The sequence below is a fragment of the Ciconia boyciana genome, chromosome 3, assembly GCF_034638445.1.
Source record: "Ciconia boyciana chromosome 3, ASM3463844v1, whole genome shotgun sequence".
Classification (NCBI taxonomy): Eukaryota; Metazoa; Chordata; class Aves; order Ciconiiformes; family Ciconiidae; genus Ciconia; species Ciconia boyciana.
The window spans coordinates 72,476,818-72,497,011 of NC_132936.1; the positions used below are offsets into that span (position 1 = coordinate 72,476,818).

General features: G+C 41.2%; 1 protein-coding gene across 3 annotated transcripts in view; it reads right to left on the reverse strand.

Annotated features, from left to right (window-relative positions):
• Positions 1-3,659: 3,659 nt before the first annotated feature.
• The window catches only part of AKAP12 (A-kinase anchoring protein 12), a 32,281-nt gene continuing 15,746 nt past the window's right edge, over positions 3,660-20,194 (reverse strand). The window contains exons 3-5 of one of the 3 annotated variants that reach the window (XM_072856105.1): positions 9,697-13,541; positions 6,973-8,913; positions 3,660-6,368 (exon numbers count right to left, since the gene is read on the reverse strand). In XM_072856105.1, the coding sequence (XP_072712206.1) occupies positions 6,360-6,368; positions 6,973-8,913; positions 9,697-13,541 (5,795 nt within the window). In that variant the 3' untranslated portion in view covers positions 3,660-6,359. The remainder of the gene's footprint in view (positions 6,369-6,972; positions 8,914-9,696; positions 13,542-20,194) is intronic. The other 2 variants (XM_072856108.1, XM_072856106.1) reach the window with 2 other exon arrangements.

The following is a 20,194-nucleotide window of genomic DNA, read 5'->3' on the forward strand; positions in this document are numbered from 1 at the left end:
AAGAGGCATTACATTATTTTTCAGTGATGTGCCAAGGTTCCTTGTTTCTACAGGATGATATAGAAGTATAACAGGTTGGTTTGCCATAGCACATCATCGCTGTGCCCCTGTACATTAGCCACAACCAAAAATAGGAATTTTTAAAGTTTTAAGCAAAATCATCTCTACTGCTTAGATTGTAAGGTTTGATGCTCCCCAGTGACCCAAGCTATTAATTAATAGGAAAGTGGAAACAAAATGAGATGTCTCTTTCATTGGAAAAATAAGTAACTGATAAATAACAGGACTGTCCAGAGCCTTGAGACACATCAAGAAATGATTACAGGAAGAAGTATTGTATCTGTTCTTTCCATGAGCAACTATTGGTTATGAGTGAAAGAAAAAATATTAATTTTGACATAGTCAGTATGCAGCCATAGTGAATATGAGCCTACTTCTACCAGTAGATACCAATACTGGTTTACAGGGTTTGTCTGGGTTTTTTAAAATTAAATATACTTTTGTATGAAGAACTGTAAGCAATATGCCCAGCCTTTACCACGCCATTCATACTGATGCAGGTTCCTTCCCTGCATCTGTGAGGCATTAACTGGCTCTACTATGGGGAGGAGAGAGGATGTATGAGCCTGAATCCAATTGCAGGATCAAGACAGATTATGCAAAAATCCAATAAAAGCATTTCCCCAGCAGGGAGACTTATGCCAAAGAGAATAATGCTATTTTCAAGACTGTTCAGCAAATATCTAGTTTAGAAGAGTTCTTGTCAGCTCCAGAATAATGGGCAGGTCATATCTGTCTTTGTAATTCTTAATTGCTCTCATGAAATGATAGTGAAAACGCCATCTGGGAGATAAAAAAACCCAAATGTATTTCTGCTAAGAAAAGTTTCCTCTGAATAAACACCCACATTGCTGCCAGGGACTGTGGGAAGGCTACCTTTCCAGTCAGCATCTCAAACAGTTTGGCCAGCATTTTCCCCTTGCCCTATCTTCCTCAAGCACAGCCTTCCCTCAGAGCTGTCAGTAACCCTCCAGTTTCCCTTGCTTTAGTGAGCCAGCCTTGAAAACTTTACTTTTTCTGGCCACCTCTTCAACTACAAAAGCAAGTGAAATTCAGATCCTGAGGTCAGCCTCCTCCCATATTTGCCCTCCTCCCTTGATGTCTTGCCAGAGGGTCTCGGCACACACAAGAGGCGATCCCAGTGCTGGTGGCCAGGGCCAGATGCACAAGCGTGTGAAACTCACACTCGCTCCTGACACTGCAGAGCAGAGGCAGCCCAGGACCCTGGATTGCCTTGGGTCTGGGCGCCCTGAAGCCCTGGGCATGCACTACCCAGGTAGCTACTCTCAAATATTGGCTGAGCATCACCTCTCTCTGTCTTCTAGTCTGTGAGCCTCGTGGCTACCACTGGAAAGGTGAAAGGGAGAAGTGTTAGTACAGGCAGTTGTGTGGCAGGTTTTCTGCTTCATACACCCATTTCTATGGGAAATGACAGGCCCTGCTGACTATGTCACGTCAACCTTCGGACTGTCTGCTGAAAACCTCCTAGAAGTGAGTTTAAAAGTTAAGAAGGGACCTGCTTACAAAACAGAGAGACAGATAGCTCAAGCAGGGGAGAGGAGCCGGCATCACTGCAAGGCCGAGGGTCCACAGAAGACCGCAACAAGGGGACAGTCGGGGAGGAGGCAGGGATTGCTGTCCGGCTGCTTCCCAAAGGCTTCTTGGGATGTCTGCCTTTCAGGATGGCAGCTGGCTTGTAAATTCCTTGCAGTTTTTTACAGTTCCCTCTTGTGTAGCTGCTTAGAGGAAAAGGTTGCTGGTTATTCTTTCTAGCCTTTGTAGGAGGGACAGGGACATATCTGTAGGCTAGATTATGAGGACGGGTTCAAGCTGCTGCAGGACTTTACACAGAGACCATCGCCATAAAGCAGCTCCCATGGCATGTTGGACTTCTGCTTCTCTCATTTCATCATATCATCAGTCCCAGCACCAAAGACTGAGGCTTGTGGGTTTTTCAAGCTCTGGAAATGGATGTCATTTTCAAGGAGGAATGGGAGACATGTCTTAAAAACGTTCCTCCAATTTTAAAGAGTTGATATTACTTTTTCAATAAGATGTTGGAGAAGAACAGCCATGGGCCTTTACTATACCCTTATCTTTCATTCTCACTTTTGTAAAGACTAAATTTAGTGTCCAACTAGAAATGACATCAGCCCTAAATTAGATATTAATATTTTGGTGGCCAAGCTTCCATCTTGTTTGCAGCATCTTAAAATGTTCAGAGAGCTATGAGTTACCCTCTTTTACCACACATCATCCATCTCTGCGAAATCAGGACTCCAAACCCTGTGCTGCCAATCCCACTGGCCACATTGCTCCTCATTCCAAACCATATCCTTCCTTGCAGGGCCATCAGCCTTCTCAGGCCTGCTCCCCTCCCATGTAGCAGTGTGAATGACAAACATCCAGCATTTGACATCCAGACATGACCATCTCAGGAATCCTCTGTGCTTTTGGCAAGCCGCCTGCCCATCCCCAGGCACTTGCTGTATCCAAGCTGTGCAGGTTCCTCAACGAGCACAGCTGCCTCCCATATGTTTTGGATCTGAATGGGAAAGCCCAATCCACTTCCATAGCTTGAGCTAATAGGCAGGATACTTGGGCTATTGCCAATAAAACAGCCTTACAAAAGAGAAAACAGCACACAAACCTCCCTGGGATGCAAGAGGCTTGGTCTCCAATCCCTACTTTGATGCCTGTTTAGGGACTTCATGTTAGCCAGTAACAGGGTAGTAGAAATGCGTAAACCTTGCAAAAGGACTGGCAGAGGTTGTGTGCCTTGAGCACAAAGTCTGGTGGAAGATGCTGGTTTGATCTATACCTCCAGTTGCCAGAGTTAGGCCGTGAGATCAGTCCCCTGCAGCATGAGCCCCCTGATGCAATATGAGAGCAAGAAGAGGGACAGGCATCCTGCAGTGTTTTGACATCCCTGCATTTGCTGTGACCAGTGCAGGTAAGTATTTGCAGATACTGGATTTAGGATCTTAGTTGAGATAGGAAGGTAAATGTGTAGCTTTACAAAATGAGTTCAGGTGTGAATCTATGCAAGTCTTTTGAGATACAAATGCTGCTAAACATCCTTAGCCATAGAACATAGACAGCTGGAAAAATTTCATGGTTGAAGTCCAAGGTCTGTGAATATAAATCACAGGCACCTCCAGATGTTTGGTGCCATGAGGAGTATACCCCAACTAAGCAGAAGTGGGGGAGCCTAGAAGATACCAGTTACATGCCTAAGGTCCTTAATCTATTCCTCTATGCCAATTTTTTTGTGGACGTTCATGTTGTTGCTTTGTTGTTTGTTGGTTTTTTTATACTTCTGTTACACTGGCAAGGCATATGATTTACTAATTTTTCATTCTGGCTCACTGAATACTGTTATCTATCTTGAATTTAATGGAGGCTTTTTTTCTTCAGTTTTCTGAAGTACCTTATTCTTATTACTTCTTCTGAAGTATGCATTTTTTATAGAAACTTACAACCAAATCACAGTTTAATTCTGTAATTAGTTCCTTTAATTCACATCAAAAGCTGAACGTCAGTCAACAACAAATGAATTGTCAGGTGCAAATCTAACTCTCCAAAGATGAAGCAACCATCAGAAAACAATTTACACTAAGCAAGCTGAAAAAAACACCACATACACACATTAGAACAAATTTGTAGTTGTATTTTATTTAATCAATGAAAATCTACCTTAAAAACACAAAATCAAATTTGGTAACCCAATACATTGGATTAGAGAAAGCTTCAAGCTTTTAAGCACAAGCCAGAAGTCACAGTCTCAAATGAGTTTCAGAGGCCAAAGCAATACACTGGACCAAAGTAGTATCTTTATGTGGAGGCATGCTCCTTGCACCATGAGCGTGGTTCCAGGTGCAGTATTTTTTAGCTATCAGTTATAAGAAGAAGCTTTCGTATTTGTTTTATAGTTAAGTTTGTTGCATTGCTTACCTAGGCCCTGGATTAATGGAGAAAACCCGCAAGTTTAAGCACTCGCCTGTCCAATTACTACCAACAGACAATTTACATTGTGGTAAAGCTAGCTTTATTTAAATGAGGTTCAGACAAGAATTAACTTTACATATTATTAACAGCTTTGGAGCTACAAACATAAGAATCAGGATTACACAGGTCATGCTATTGTTACTTCATTTTACCTGCTGCAGTTATTGCAATATGGCTTAACGTACATAGGTATACAATTTGTACAAATTCAGCCAAGTTTGCATTTGTGAGGTGTTATTAAGAGCATGATTAACTTGCAAGCCAATTTAAACCTGTGGAAACCAACCAGGGTTGTTAGAATTGCCCAAAGCTAAGGGGGAAAGCTGCTGCTAACGATGGACAGAGATAGACTGGATTGTTTGAAACCACATTGTTCGGCTTTAAATATTTATATAATTTGCTCTGAGGTAAGGAAAAATCTTTTGATGCTTCCACACAGGGCAGCACCAGATGGTGCAATCACACCAGTGCAATCAGTCACATTGTTTGCTGTACGTGCAGCCTCAAGGAAAGGCAAGCACCTGCCATAACAAGAGCATTTGTACACTAAAAGTTGGTTTTAAAATAAATTACTATACAGGTAGGATAGTGAGCTATTGTTCAACTTGATGGGCATGTTTCACAAAGTGCGATCTGTAACCTTCACTTTAGAAATCAGAGCAGGAAGTACGGACTTGTACCCTGTGTTTGATTTTAATGTAAACAACAAAAGAGAGGACCAACTCCTGTTGTGGACAGACAGCCCAGGACTCTCAGTCTTGGGGCTTGTTTCCGTTGTTAAAGGGCCCTGCTCATTCTGGTCTACAGCTGTTGTCAGTGCAATCCACCTTACATGAAGGTTTTTAAGATCTCAGCACCCTAAAGGTCTCATCAGCTTTTTGCAATCCAAGGCAGAATTCATCACCAGGCCCTTACCCTCCTTCCTACTCCCCACTTAGTGAAGACAGGGAATTGATAGGAGCAGGGAGGATTTCAGGAAATGCTGTGATAGGAAAGAGTTGAGGCAGGGGTTGGGAAAGGAGGAAGCTTGTATGCAGGAGGGATGTAAGATGGTGTAGGTGTGGGTAAAGGCTTGGGTGGTTCCCTTGAGCAAGTGGTTCCCTCTGGAATGAGAGGGGTGCGATTTGAGGGTTGTGGTACCACTGGCATTGCTACATGAGCAAGACAGCAGGGAAATGGTAAGTCAGGAGGGTTCTCAGAAACCAGGGACTGGAAGTAGAAGTGATTGGTGGATCTGACACAGGTCAGGACTCTCCTTTTGTGTTTAGAAATATCATAGTTCTACATTAAAATCAGAACTGGGTTTAGGATATACATATAAATATTCAAAGCAAGACAGCCAAGTTTGAGAGATTTTACAAGGGGAAAAACCTGGAACAATAAATAGGAAACTACATGTTATCAATTTCCACTCCAATGGTATCAATTTCCTCTCCAGGCTAACTCTACAAAATTCATTTAAGGGTACACCTAAATGGTACAGAAGTATCATAGCTCTACATTAAAATCAGAACTGGGTTTAAGACATACATATAAATATTCAACACATTACAGTCCAGTCCTGAGACCTGAAGTGTGGAACAACAGAAAAATGGTATTCTCAGTCTCCCTTCAAGCTAGACTGTAGAAGTGATTTCTGACTAAATCAGGCCTGCACAAATACAACTGAAGGATGGATAGAGATTCCTGAATGGGACTGAAAGGCAGCAATCTTGAGCACCTTGCTCAAGAATTTGTGCGTGATCCAGTTCCTGCTGTTTTATAAAGACACATCTGCTACTCGGCCAGAAGTCTCGTGTTCTCGTCAGTCAGCCCTCCTCTTCCCCCTCATGCACAAGTCAAGCAGCATCTACGGCCACTTGTAGGTCAAATCAAGGCAGCTACGGAAGATGCAGAGGGTAAGGGAGACTGCAGAAAGAAGGTAGGGGGATTCAGGGATGAGTGAAGGGATTCAAGGAGATGGGACAGACAGGACACACGTTAAGTGAGGGGACGGTAATAACTGTGGCACAAATTTTAGTGGTCTGTCCATTCACTCAGTTGTGCATCTCCAGTCTAAATGGTATCTTTTGGGCAGAGGCAAATGACCTTCGAATGGAACACACATGTGGATATAGCCAACATTAAAGGCATTGGTTTTTTTTTAATAGAAATGACAAAAAAGGTGAGGTCTTCAGAAGAACAGATGTTAACATCCAAGAATAAAGGGTAGTGAATAAAGCTCCCGGTTCTCTTGCAGGATTGTCAGTTGTTCTCTAGGACTAGCATCTCTCCAAATGCCACATGGATGCTTAGCACATCTGAAAGAAAGATGACAGTAAAAAAGCTTTATTAATGACAACTTACTCTCTCAAGAATATCTTACTTTCCCAAGCAGTTCTCAAAGACAGAAATAAAGGTCTCACGACTTAATTGAGCAAGTGCAGTAAATATCCTAGGGAGAGACTATACCTAGCATTTCCGATGCAGATTTCACTGAAGTTCAAAGAGCTTTGGTACATGAGGCACTCCAGGTTTACCATGGAAGACAAAACTCATATCCTTTAGGATTTTAAGAAGAGCTTTGTTACAGAGAAAGGGTGTTTGCAGATTAAATCCTATACATTAAAACATGTGCCATATGAGTGTGCGTTTAGGAAAACTGGAAACCTCCCAGAAATATCACCCTAAACTACAGGCCAAGTCAAAGGCCATTAAAGTGAGAGTAGCTGTGCAGAAAAGAAACAAGGCATTGAGTAGCCAGAGAGAGAGGCGGGGGGGGGGGGATTTTGGCCTATTGATTAAACTGGGGAGCGGTTGCCTTTCACCAAAATGTAAAAAGAGAGAGAGAGACACAAAACAGTTTGAGACCCCCAAAACTATTTTGGAAAAACAAAGAAATTGCTGGCTGAAAATCCTACTTACATTCAAGGCCTCAGGAGCCACTGAATTCTGACTTTGTGGACTATCACAAGATGTTCCTTCTTGGCAACTATCATCCTCCCACGTCTGTGCTTTCCCATCTTCCACTGGTGGGTGATGTTGTTCTTCCTCACTTTCTCTGCATGTTTGTTGACCTGTATGTTGGTCTGGGATTTCCATAATCTGCACAACTTCTTTTTCCCTTAATTTTGGTGGGTGTATGTCTAGGGGGTCTTTGGTTGAATCTTCTGAAGTACTTAGTTCTAGTGTTGATTTCTGAAGTCTCACACTTTCCCTTGAAACATCTTCAGGGCTAGTCACAATTGTTAAAAAATTCTGACTTTGTCCATCTTTCAGCATCTCAGAAGTTAATAGCATGTCTTTTGTTTTTTCTACAGTTGCATGAATTTCTGCAGACTCTGTTAAAGTAGCAGTTTTCACTATTCCAGATTGCTGGAGCTCTTGTTCTTTACTCTGTATCTCTTCCTCTTTTAATGGAAGTTGATGATCCACCTGTGTACTTTCCAGAAGTTCAGGTATATTTGTATCTGATGGGCTTTTCCCTATGGACTTAATGTGCTGCTCTGACTCAAAGGCAGTTGACTCTTCTGTTTCTGCAAGTTTGTGAACAGCCGTCTGGATGGCATTCAATACAATTTTTGTACTCTGGGACTCTATAGTCACAGACTGAACAACATCCTTCTCAAATTCCACATGGGTCAGAGACAGACTGTCACTTAGAGGAACACCATTTTGTTCGGGTTGCCCTGTACTCTCTTGCTCCTCTGATATTCCATTTATGGAACCAGAAGTTACTTGAGCCTCAGGTGCTTCTGCACTACCAAGCTCTGCAGTCCCACAGCCTGAATAGTCAACAGTAGTAACTGGGACCTCTTCAGAAGCCATTTGCTCTGGTGTGGTTGCCAAGGGCTGTACAGTTTCAGCTGTCGTGTCTGTGGGCATTACAGTTTCTGCCATGACATGCTCTTCAACTGCTGCAGCTGCCTCAGGCACAGGCACTTTCAGAGCCTCCAAGCTTTCAGCTTGTAGGAAGGCTGAGTCAGAGCCTTCCTCTTGCACAGTTAAAACCTCTTGCTGGACAGCAGTTGAATGTTCATCACCTCTCACAGCTTCCCGTTTTCCAGATTCAAATACTTCTTTGGCTCTTTCCATTGATTGCTCATTTTTGTTATCTTCTTTCTGAAAGTCTTGACAGTCTGACATTTCTACAAGTTCTTGTTCTTTTTTCACAGTCTCTTCTTCAGCTAAGCTGCTTGGTGTTTCACATTTCTTAGGACTTAGGTCAGTGAGGACAGTGTTTCCATTCTCAGTGATATCTGGGCATGTTGATCCTAAATTAGATATGCTGTCTGCTTCAATCTGCGTGGAAGCCTCAGTGGCAGTGGTATCACTCTCTAAGTGTGTTTCAGTTTCGAGCATAGCATCTTCCATTTTGCCACCTTCAGCTTCATCACTCTGGGAGGCTATTTCAGTTGTTTTTTCTCTACATTGTGGCTCTAGGATGGGGACAGAATCTTTTGCTGTAATGTGCTTGCCAGCCTCATCCCTCACACTCTGCTCAGCACCTGCAGCTGCTTCTGAGCCAATTGTTTCTGAAGGAAGGGCAGAGGTTTTTACCTCATCCTGCAGTGGAACCTCAGTAACAGTGACTTCTGTGCTTTTTAGTCCAAGGAGTACAGCATCATCTTCCTCTTCCTCTCTCTGGGCAGGTGCCCTGCTAGGAACTCCTTTAGTACAAGCCTGCTCTTGTGAGTCTAAGTCAGGAATTTCATCTTGTCTTTCAGGTTTAACGGGGATCACAGTGACAACTGCTTCTGTGCACTCTGGTTCCATGGTGAGGGTTTTGCCCTCTCCTTCAAGCTGCACAGGCTCTTCAGCTGTAAGGCCCAAGGAAGAAGTTTCATCCTCTGTCTTGTCCTGCACCTGTGGAGAATTGCAACAGACCTGTGAAAAAGGGTATGAGCAGAGAGTGACCAGAAATGCTCTGGTTGAAAAAGCACCAGAAGAAACGACCAAAAGGAGGAGGGTTATGGGAAGAGCGTGAGGCGATGACACTGAGATTAGTGAGTCACCAAGATCCCAGCTTGTGTTCAGTTTCTCAGGACACACAGCTCATTAAACAAAGGGCAGCCTAAAGCAAGGGACAGCCGACAGCACTTGAAACAAAGACTAAGCCAGGAAGACGGTGAGGAGGTAGGGAAGAAGGTGGGAACACATCAGCCACAATAACTCCTGCACGTTTAAAGCTGGAGATAGTGGTGTCATTTAATTTCCTCCCTTTGCAGACATACCTCAGCTACAAGTGTATCTCTGTCTACAACTGAAGATACCATTCACTATGTATGGTACCATATGGATCACATATGTATCTCAGGTGTTCATATAATATCTTCAGTCACATTGTGCTGTGCAGAAGCCCTAATGGCAATTGTTTCAGCACCTTTGGATCCATGCACACCACCTCCCCACTCCCTTTCTGTAGGAATCGCATCCACCTCACTCTGCACACAAGCCTCAGTGGCTGCTGCTTCTGGACATCTGTGTGTGTGCGTATCACTGGAAATGAACTTCAGTTGCCTCAGGCTGCACAAGGAAGGTCCTTGACAGTAATATTGCCAAAACCCAGTTCTAAGTTAGTTATAATATCTAACACTTGCTGATTTTTTTCTTTGACAAATAAACCTTTGTGTTATATGTAATACTTACTGCAGTCTGTACTTCTGGAATACATTCATCTCTTGTCTCATCTACTGTCAACTCTGTTATGGGCAGTTGCTCTTGCAGGCAAGTGTCAGTAGAAGGCTCCTGCTTTGCAAATGGCTCTTCCTTGGGAGTGACGGCTTTGATGCTGTGAAACTCTCTGTCATGTGATGAAGGTTTCTCTACTGTCCTCTGCACTTCAGATATTTCTTCACGGTCTTCTACAACTGCTTCTTCACATGCCTGCCCCTGGCTTTCATCTCGCGATACATCTACATTTTCACATCCTTCTGTGCTTTCTTTAATGGCAGCAGATACTTCGCTTCTCTCTGAACTTTCGTGTAGAACACTCTCTTCAACTCCATTTTGGCCCTGAATGCTCCCTGCACTTCCCTGGGGCTGGAGGCCGTCCTCCTTGTTTTCTCCTTTTTTCAAGGACTGTTCAAGCAAAACAGTTTCCTGGCCTACAACGTTCCCATCTTTAGCATCATCTTTCACTTCTGACTCAATTGCTTGCACTGTTGTAATTATAGTTGCTGTCATGGTTCTTTCACTAACCAGCTGTGCTACATCTGCTGACTTTACTCTTTCAGCAACTTCGTGAAGAACTTTTTGCGTCTGTTTGTCTAATTCTTTCAAATTTTGTTCAGTGGCCTCTACTTCTTGTACAGGTGTAACTTCCTCTGTAGTATCTGGAGTTTCTAACAACTGTGAAACAGCAGAAACCATCTCAGTTGTCTCCTCTGCAAGGGACATTTCCATTGTTTCTTCAGTGCAGGAAGCTTCTGCTGTCTCCTCCAGAGCTGTCACTGCTTCTGAGGTTAGCTCTAGCTCACTTGCTGCGGTGTCACCACTTACATCCTTTCTCATTTCTGGCACTGTCTTAGAAGCTACCACTGCTTCTTCCACAATAATATGTGATTCAAATGATTTATCTGTTTCTTTCTCTTCCTCTTCTTTTGCCTGCTCAATGCACTCCGTGAGAGCAGCAGATATCCAAGATGGTGACCTTTCTTCAATACTGGTAACTGCCCTTTCCCCTTCCACAACGGTAACAGTAACTGCATGTACCAGCCCTTCATGGGTTTGCTCAGTTCTTAGGGTCTCCTCTAATTTTTCTGCTCTCTCTTGCTCTGAGGTTCGCTCTCTCATCACTTCAGCATCTTTAGCTTGTTGGGCTTCAATTTTCTCCTGCTCTGCTGCTTCGTATTCGGATAAAGGAACAACAGCTGGAATATCTGAATCTTCTTCAGTTGTTTCTGCCATGTCTTCTCTTGCTTGTTTAAGATGAGTTGGTTCTGGCTTTCCATCTGACTTTTTCTTCCTGCGCCCAGGCATCAGTTTTCTAAATGGAACCCATGAATCATCTTTTCCAGGCTCACCATCTGATGTTGAATGCTCCAGGCTAGATCCCACAAGAGAGTCTTCAGTTCTCTCTTCCATTCTGGTTTTGGATCTCCTTCTAGGAGTGACTAACCTTTTAAATGATTCCCATGTTGAAATACCTTCACCTTCAGATGGGCTTCCAGCTTGTTCTGGGGAAGAATTCCCTTGTCCTTGATCGCTCTCCTGAGAACTAGTAAGAATTGCATCTGTTGCCATTTCTTTGCTCTGTCCAGACTCTTCTATTTTTTGGCTTTCTTGACCAAGCTTATGTTCAGTTTCTTCATCAGATGATGATGATTTCCTGGCTCTTTTCTTTGAAGAACCTACACATATAAAAGCTTCCCAAGACACAGATGTGTCAACCTTTCTTTTGGGCTCTTCTGTGGTTTTCTCTGGTTTCTGCTCCATCCCATTTTCTTTTAATTCTCCCTGATTTTCATCAACAGCATTTTCAGTTGCAGAGACTGCAACACTCTTTGTCTTATCAATTTCTTCTTCTTTATCGCTTTCAGAAGGTCTTCGGACACGTTTCTTGGGAGTCACCATCTTTTTAAATGATGCCCAGGGTGTAACACTTTCTCTTTTTCGCTCCACATCTGAAATTGCAGCATCTTCGTTTTCAGTGACCTGCATTCCATCTACAGATTTTTCCAAAGAAGGAATTTCATTCATCTCCTCAGGAGAAGAAGCAGAACTCTCCCCCTTTTGTTCCTCTGGGCTATCCGGGGAATCTGATAAGTGCTGAATTTGTTCACCCTGTTCCCCTAATTTAGAGTCTTCTCTTTTGCCTTTATGCTTCTTTCCAGACAGTTTTTTTAATCCAGTACCTGTAAAGAGTTTCTTTAAAGGGCTGCCTTGTAGTTTAGTTTTTTCTTGAGAAGACAGCAGTTCAGCTTCATTTGTGATACCTTCTGGAGGCCTCTTTCCAACTGCCTCTTCAGGAGTTATTTCTGTGGTTATTTCATCTGGTTTGATAGTATCAGTCATAACTATGCCAGTTTTTCCCTGTAGTCCTTCATCAGTGGGTTTGATTGACTGTTGATCATCCTCTGTGTCAACTGAACATTCAGAAGTAGAAAAGGACTTCAATTCAGGAGCACCCAGAGCCAGTTTTGTCGCATGTTCCTTGCTTTCTTTCTTCTCTGTGGTTCTATCTGGAGCTTCTCCTTGTGTGATGTCTTCTGTGGGTGACATTTTCAATTCTGCTTCCTCTGTTTTTTCATCAAATGTTTCTTTCCCCAGTGGAGCAGGTTTATTTCCTTCTCTTCCTTCAGATTTTTTAAGTTGTTCACTAGAAATTTCAATTGCCAAAGATCCTGTTTCAAGTTTCTCTTCAGACGATGTTTCAGTTCTGTGGTCTATTTCACGCTTCTCTGTTGACTCCAGTTTTTCTCCCACAGGTAGGACTTCTGACGATGTTTTCAATTCTCCGTTCATACTGTCAGTGGTAACAGGTACCACTGGCCTTGTTTTTAGTGGTTTCTCTGTCACTTCACTTTCTTTCTCTCCTTCTTCAGGTTTTTCTTCCTTTTTACCAAGATCTTCTGAGACTTCCACCAGTTTAGTTTCTTGATCATCATCTTCAGCTTTTTTCTCCTTCGCACTTTCTTTAACAACTGCTGCTGCTACATCCTCTTTTTGTCCCTGCTCATCATGCTTGATTAGCTCTTCCTTCTCACTTGCTTCAACTCCTATGGCTGCCACAGTCTTTTTTGACTCCTGCTTTTCACCTTCAGTTTGCTCCTTCTCATGTGCTTCAATAGTTACTGCTGTCACATTCCTCTCTTCATCTTGCTTCTCAAACTCAGATTTCTCCTCCTGTTCACTGGTTTCTGTTGTTAACGTTGCCCCCTCTTTTTCTTGCTCCTCTTCTTTTGTAGGAGACTGTAGTTCATCTTCTTTAGGCTTCCTAAAACTCTTCTTTTTTCTAAATCCAGTCCATCCCTGAGTAAAAAATTTTCTTAATGGCGATGCAGTATCAGTGGCTAAGGCAGCTGACTGAGAACAAATCTCATTTGCTTCTGGTGTTTTAGGAGATTCGTCTTCTGTTTTTTCATTTTTCAGCATGTCTTTGGTGGTGTCTTCTGCAGAGAGTGCATCCTCAGGCATCACTATTTCTTCTGAGCTGACCTCTTTTTGATCATCAGCTCCTTCAGGGACATCTTGTGTTTCTTTTTTTACAGTAAGCAGTTGAACTGGTTCCGATTTTCCTGTCTTTTCCTTCTTTACTGTGAATCTGAATCCAACAAATTTAAAAACCTTTTTAAAACCCAGATCATAAGACTGTGGCTCAGATGTGTGGTCAAGGTCTTCTGCGTCTTCTTCCAAAGACGGCAACTGTTTAACTGTATGAGCATCCTCTTTCTCAGCGTCTACAGCATCCTTGGTGTTTGAGTCAGATGGACTTGTCTCCATAGTTTCAGTGTCTTCCTTCAAAGTTACACTGGAATGTTCTGTCTGTTCAACTGTTTAAAAAAAAAAAAAGAAAAAAAAAAGAAAAGAGTTAGTTCCCTTCTCAATTTAATGTTATAGTATATCTTTATATAAATATATATTTTTTTCATTTTTATCAAACTTTCCTAAACAGACATGTTCTATTATCTGTGTGCCACTATTAATTTTTTTTAAGGACTAGTTTTTGTTCTAAGATTACTACAATTCCTTTCCTTCCTCATATCATTGTAAGGGTCTTTCCAGAGTTTATTTGCAAATGCACCTTTCGAGCTTATATTACCTTATTCTCTTTCTTTCGCAGTTATTTTTCGGGGGGAGGGGGGGGGGGGCAGTGGAGGAGGTTGGGTTTTGGGAGGGTATTTTGGGGTTTTTTTTCGGTTTGGTGGGGTTTTTTTGTTTGGGTTGGTTTTTTTTTTTTTTACTTTAAGGCAAACTTATGTGAGACAAAAAATTTAGTTCTATCCTATCATCACTCAAATAATATACAGAACAATATATGTAATTATTCCTGAAGCAAAGCTCACTATCCTTTCCATGCAGACACACCTCTGAGGGAGAAGGAGGGGGAAAAAAAAAAAGTGTGTTGACCTAAAGTGATGACAAGAAAAGAAAAGCTTATTTTACAGCTCTGTCCCAAAAGAATAGCAAGATGTGAAAACACCCACGGGAAATTTCCTATTTTTCCGAAAACCTGTAACCCCCAAAACAGTTACATTACAACATATTTGTTTTTTTAAAGATCATGAATCTTGGAATTCTCCCATACATCATATCACCACTACGGCCAGACAGAAACCTGATCTACAGCAATTCCACATCACTTAAAATTAATGAGGTTGTTACTGTGCAGGCAGGTAAAACCCTACCCTTCACTGCTCACAAGTCTGTGTTTGCATTATCTCGTTCTTGAGCACCGGTTGAGTTTTACCTTCAGGACGCTGGCAACCACCCTCTCGGTCTTGCTGGGACAATTTAAGTATTATCGCTGCCTCTGGCCGCGAGCTGCCTAAGCTCACAGATTAGCGTATACATTAAACCCCCTGAAATGCAGCAGTTAAGAAGCCAGCATGGATCCAGTTTAGAGCACAAAATTGCAAACTCCCCATGCCCCAAATAAGTAACTTTGGAGGGAAAATGTGGAAAGGAACAAGGACACTAAGGCCTTTAAGTTCTGCCATTTAAACACAAAAAAATGAGCAGGTAAAACTGCTGTTGCCTATAATGAGAATTTTAATAATAGTAATAGCTGTGTGATGAACATGCCTGATGATGAACAGGACAACATGTGAAGATAAAATCTATGGCACGTTCAAGACACCAAAAGGTTCTTGGGCTTGGATACTGCCAGGATTTCAGTTTAACATTGTTTCTGACCCTTGATTTTGTGCAACAGGTGAAAATGTAAGGGCATGCGTGAGCGTGCTCTTCTCTCTGACCAAACTTGTGGGAATGCTAAGACAACAAAATATAAAAACAATTAAAAAATCAGTGTTAAACCGCAACATCTTGGGAGAAGGCATGCAGGACACAGCTTTCAAAAGTCCATGCATCATTGAATTCCCCAAAGTGATTTAGTTTCTATTTGATCCACCTTTTAAGTCGGATCTAACTCTGCAGTTGGCCCGGCTTTGCGCAGGGGCTGGACCACTTGATCTGCAGAGGTCCTTTCCAGCCTAGATGCTTCCTCGATTCTGCTTGCCTATGTCCCCCTTGAGAAGAATGGCATCTTCATAAGCACATAGACAATGCACTCTAGGTAAGGCTGATACACAACTAAATAATAAGCAAAACTAAATCTACAAGTATACTGGCTTCTAATAGCTATGTAGTGGGCAAATTAGGTTTATATTCACTATCATCAGCCTACTAGTTGTTGTTTCTCAGTTGACATAAGCAAAGCTTTTTATTTTTCCCTTTAGCTGACAGTTTAAAATTATTTACTTTAATTGTTAATTCCTAATTCACTTAAAGTCTGACCTCTGATAACACCCTAACTCCCTGAATATTTTAAAACAGAGATGTTCAAACCGAGCAATTTGTGAGGGAGCGGGGTAAGAAGAAATCTGAAGAAGCCAGGATTATTACTCCATTGGTAGTATACCTCTTGCAAACACCAGAACACTCCACAAGCAAAACCAGCTCACTGCAAGAACACTTCAGTCAGTGAAGGGAAACAAGGTTGTAAGCACAGCTAGAAGCAGCAATAACACTTTTGAACTCTCTTTTCATTAAGATGGTTTCCAAAGAAAAACTGGTGTGCTTATTTTATTAATATTTTTGGACTCTTATGAATCAAACATTATGTAGTTGTATGCTGAGATTACACAGGGATAAAGCCAAGGAACCACTTTTGTATCTGTGTTCATTTATTCTTAGGTCCAGAAATTCATTGTCATTTCTGTCAAAATATGTAATTTAACAAAAGCTTACCATGGCTTAACAGGAATTCACAAAGTTAGAGACATTCTTCAAACACTAGGGTACATATCACATTTTATAATTATTTAGTAACAGCTATTCCAATATACTTTATAATCTTTAATATACTCTAGATATACACACCCAGAGATAAAGGTGTATTAACTTTTCTCTTTTTCCTGGGGGAAGAAGGTGATATTTCTTCCCTTTGTCTACACTACAAGTATTTTTCTGGCTGAACCAGCTATGAAATTAAACACTGATCATTTAATGTTAAATAAAAATTTGTTCATGAGCCAGGCCTCTTAGCACCTCTGGTGGAAACCAGTTCTATAGAGTCTCCCTTCTGTTCTTCCTCAGTCCTGCATTAACGCCAATGTGCTTACCCTTAGACATATGGGATTCTCTGTCTCCATCTGACATGACTCAGACAAAGGTAGAGCAAAAAACGAGGCTGAAAGCCAGTGGGAAATGCTGGGCCTAAGTGGGAAAGACCAGAAGCAGGAAGGCAGTAGGAGCGGAGGAGAGTTCAACAGACACTCGGGCCTCATTACAGGCAACTGGTGGGCAGCTAGAGACACAGCTTTCTAAGGGTTCCCCTTTCCTCTTGCAAACAGACCCTGGGAATGCATGCTTACCATTTTGAAGATCCTGAGATTTCAAAAAAATATTAAAAGTTGCAGCTGAGGCTGCATTTGGTTTTTTGGTTTTTTTTTGTTTTTTTTTTTTTAATTCCTATAACACAAATCTAGTGTTTAAGAGGAGTTTTGGGGATTTACAAGTAAATAGGATTACTGTAAGAGGGGAATGATACACAACATGAATGAGTGAGGTATTCTATTTCCAAAGTGAGAGATAAGATATAAGACTAGTGTATAAAAGCATCTCTTCATATTCATAATAAGCATTCAAAGGATTTTCACTTATTCTAGTTGCAAATTGATGTGTTCCTAACACCCTAAGACAAAGACTTGGTATCTGTAAAATGCTTTGCAGGCGAAAAGAGCTGAATAACTATTACAAAATCTGCAGGTATGGGTATGTATTAAGATAGCAAATGCAACCATAAAAATAGAGAACACAGAGTTTAGAGGCAGAGTGATAAGCTTTCAAAACTGTTAAATCAGGCTGACAGTAGTTAGGTCTTCCTTGTGAGTCCAGCAAACATGCCACCTTGCCATACTTCACTGAATACATTGCAAAAGGAAAAACTAACAAAAACATTGACTGACTGAACACGTACTTTTAATACCAGTCTGAAAAACTGCAACTATACTACGCACGTCACACTTCCATCACTCCCTCACAGCACACAGTGGGTATACTTGCAAGACTTAGTCCAGGCACTACCCCTTCACAACAAAAAGCATTTAACCTGTCCAGAAGGTATTTCAGCTTGCATGTCAGCTCTTAAGTGACCTGCTGCTGTTGCTCCCAGTCTCTTTGTCTGCTTCTTTCCCCATTTAAATCACTGGAAGGGTCTTTTAAACTGAATTTCTTATGCCCTTCCTCAGCATTTGAGGAGAAGGATGCCATTCAGGAAATTTGCCTGCATGCTGCCAGCTGCCAGGAGGCTGCCACTGTTGTATGACAAGTCTGCAGTGCAATATATACCCAAGTCGTACTTTCACAAGATATACCCCAAAGAGCATTTTTATATCCAGTGGGGCACAAAAGAAACAGGAGACCTGAGAAGTCAACTGTACATGCTGAACTTTAATAAAAACATCATTAAAGAATCTGACTGCTAAATATAATGACATTCTTGGTGCCCAAAGATTGTTAGTGCACTTCTGAATGCAAAGCAAGCCATGAGTAACTCCACTTCGAAAGCTTTAGAAGTTATTTACACAAGGTATTTTTCAGAGTACTGTAGCAAGTCACTACCATGGGCATTTTGCCAAGACAACTAGCACTTTCTGAATGAATTTACAGAATTTGAAAGCATCTTTAAGAAACACAGGAGAGCCTCATCAAAATACCTCCCAGAAAAAAGTCCAGTAAAACACTCCTATGAATACAACTTCTTTAGGTCTATCCTGAGCAGGGCTGCACTTCACCGGCTATGGGGTAATCAAGGAAAACAATACAATAAAAATATATCCAGAGGCAGTGATAAAATCATAGGTCATATCATAAAATTGATCCACTTTGCTATTTAAATCCACTGTGGCTAAGAACTAAAGCTGAAATTCTATTTTAACCGCTTACACACCAGTTAAGCTTTCAAACATTTTTAATTGAATCAAGGTGCTGCTTATGTTTTAATAACTGCAAGTGTTTTGTTTTATTCTGAAAGAAACATATGAGATTGACAGTCTTAGGGAACCAAAAGTGCTTGATTTCACAGTTTCATATGTAGCTTAGTCCATGGTAAAAATTTATTTCTGTTTTATCAGAAGTATACTGATCAGATGTTGGAAAATTAGTATTTTCAGAATGACTGAATTCCTGTCTCATCCCATTAAAAATGAAATTAATAAATAACACTTCTCTTTTAGTAGGCTGATAGACACTGTTGGCAGTGCAACTTAACTGCTCCCACCATCTCATCTGTCTCAGAAGTGAAAATGTGTTTCTCCCCTGGTAGTTGCCAGAGGGTTTAGGGAAGAAGAAGAAAAAAAAAAGGCACTCTGACTGCAAGAGTTAAATCCAGAGCACTTCATGTGCTCACAGTCACCAAGTCAACATCTGGAGCTGGTTGACTTTTCCCCCTAAGGATTTGCAGTACAGCGCTGGATTTTTTCCATGAATTCCCTACATTCTCAATCTCTCAGATGGATGTCACACACACCCTGCGCCCGCCTCGCAAACTCCACTGGCCACCAAAAGGCTCCAGAGGACTTTGTGCTGTTTTCATTTATTCAATGTTTAAGTATTTAGGGCCAAATTGTGCTTTCGGTCACATACACAATACTCTCAGTAGGTTTGCATGAGCATAAATGAACGCCAAAGCCATAAGGCTGAAGGGTTATTCTACAATCATTTGCCTCCGTTATATCTAGATTTGCCACGAATACGACTTGTAAAAAAAAAAAAACCAACCACCTACTGCTCTAAAACTCACATGACACTGAAACAGGAGAAGGCAACTTAAAAAATGAATTTGAACTGAGCATCCACGATACACCAAGCTTTTATTTCTTAAATGCAGCTTCCCCTTAACTGCACAATTCTTCTAATTATTAGTAGAAACATTTAACGGCAAAGTCAAGACAGGATAAAAACTGATAAAAAATGGAGAAACAGTAATTAAAAGACAAAACAGTCTGAAATGACAACATCTATGAAAAACCTACGCTGAACAGGTTTATTTAGAATGAAGTAGCTATCTGGAATTACTAAGGAAATGGAATATTTTAGCAATTAAAAAAAGCAAGCTGTGCTTTTAGGTTTTCATTGCAGAGTGTAAGAACTGGACATTATACCACAAATCCTGATTCTTTTGACCTCAAATTTCAGGAGGCTGGTTTTAATAAATCAAACAAACACCCCACTCACTTTGCAGTAACAACATTAAGCAGAAATACATCCAGGTGTTACCCTTCTAACTTTTTTTTTTAACTACAAGGTTTCAAGTCTGTGGCACTGCTGCTTCTTGACAATATATTTCACAAATTCTTCCTTCCTTTCCCTACCATTCACAATATTTGTTTCCACTTCAGTGTATAAATACTTCTTTCATGGAAAGCACATACTACTTCCTTCCCCATTCTATTCACTCAATTATTTCCAAGGACTGACTTGCTGTGTTAATTGTGGGGAAGGGTTTCTTTCAGAATAATTAAATAGTGAGCGAGGATTTACAGACATTTTTGCATACTAAATTTCACAATGCATACACACACTTCATGGGCTTTCAAATCACGTTCTTCTTTCAAAGCATTAAAAACAAATACCATGAAGTTCTCTGGTACTTGGGTGGCAACTGAAGAGTTAAGTCTAAAAATTTCACATACTTCTGTGTCCGTTTTTAAAAACAGAAAAAAGGAAAACGTTGCAAAACAGCTGCAATTTTTCATGGCTTAGAACTCCTTAACAAAGCAAAAGCAACGTCCCCAGAAAAGGACATTGTACATAACCTCATATGAAAGTAACTTAAAAGAAAGCACAAGCATTTCCGCTGTGATGCTATAACATTCCTCACAAAACTTTTATTTTTAGAAGTTTTTGCTTTAGCTGTACTTGTCTGCTCCAACCTAGAGACTAACTTCTCAAATTCCAGCAAGGGAAGTTACACATTTCA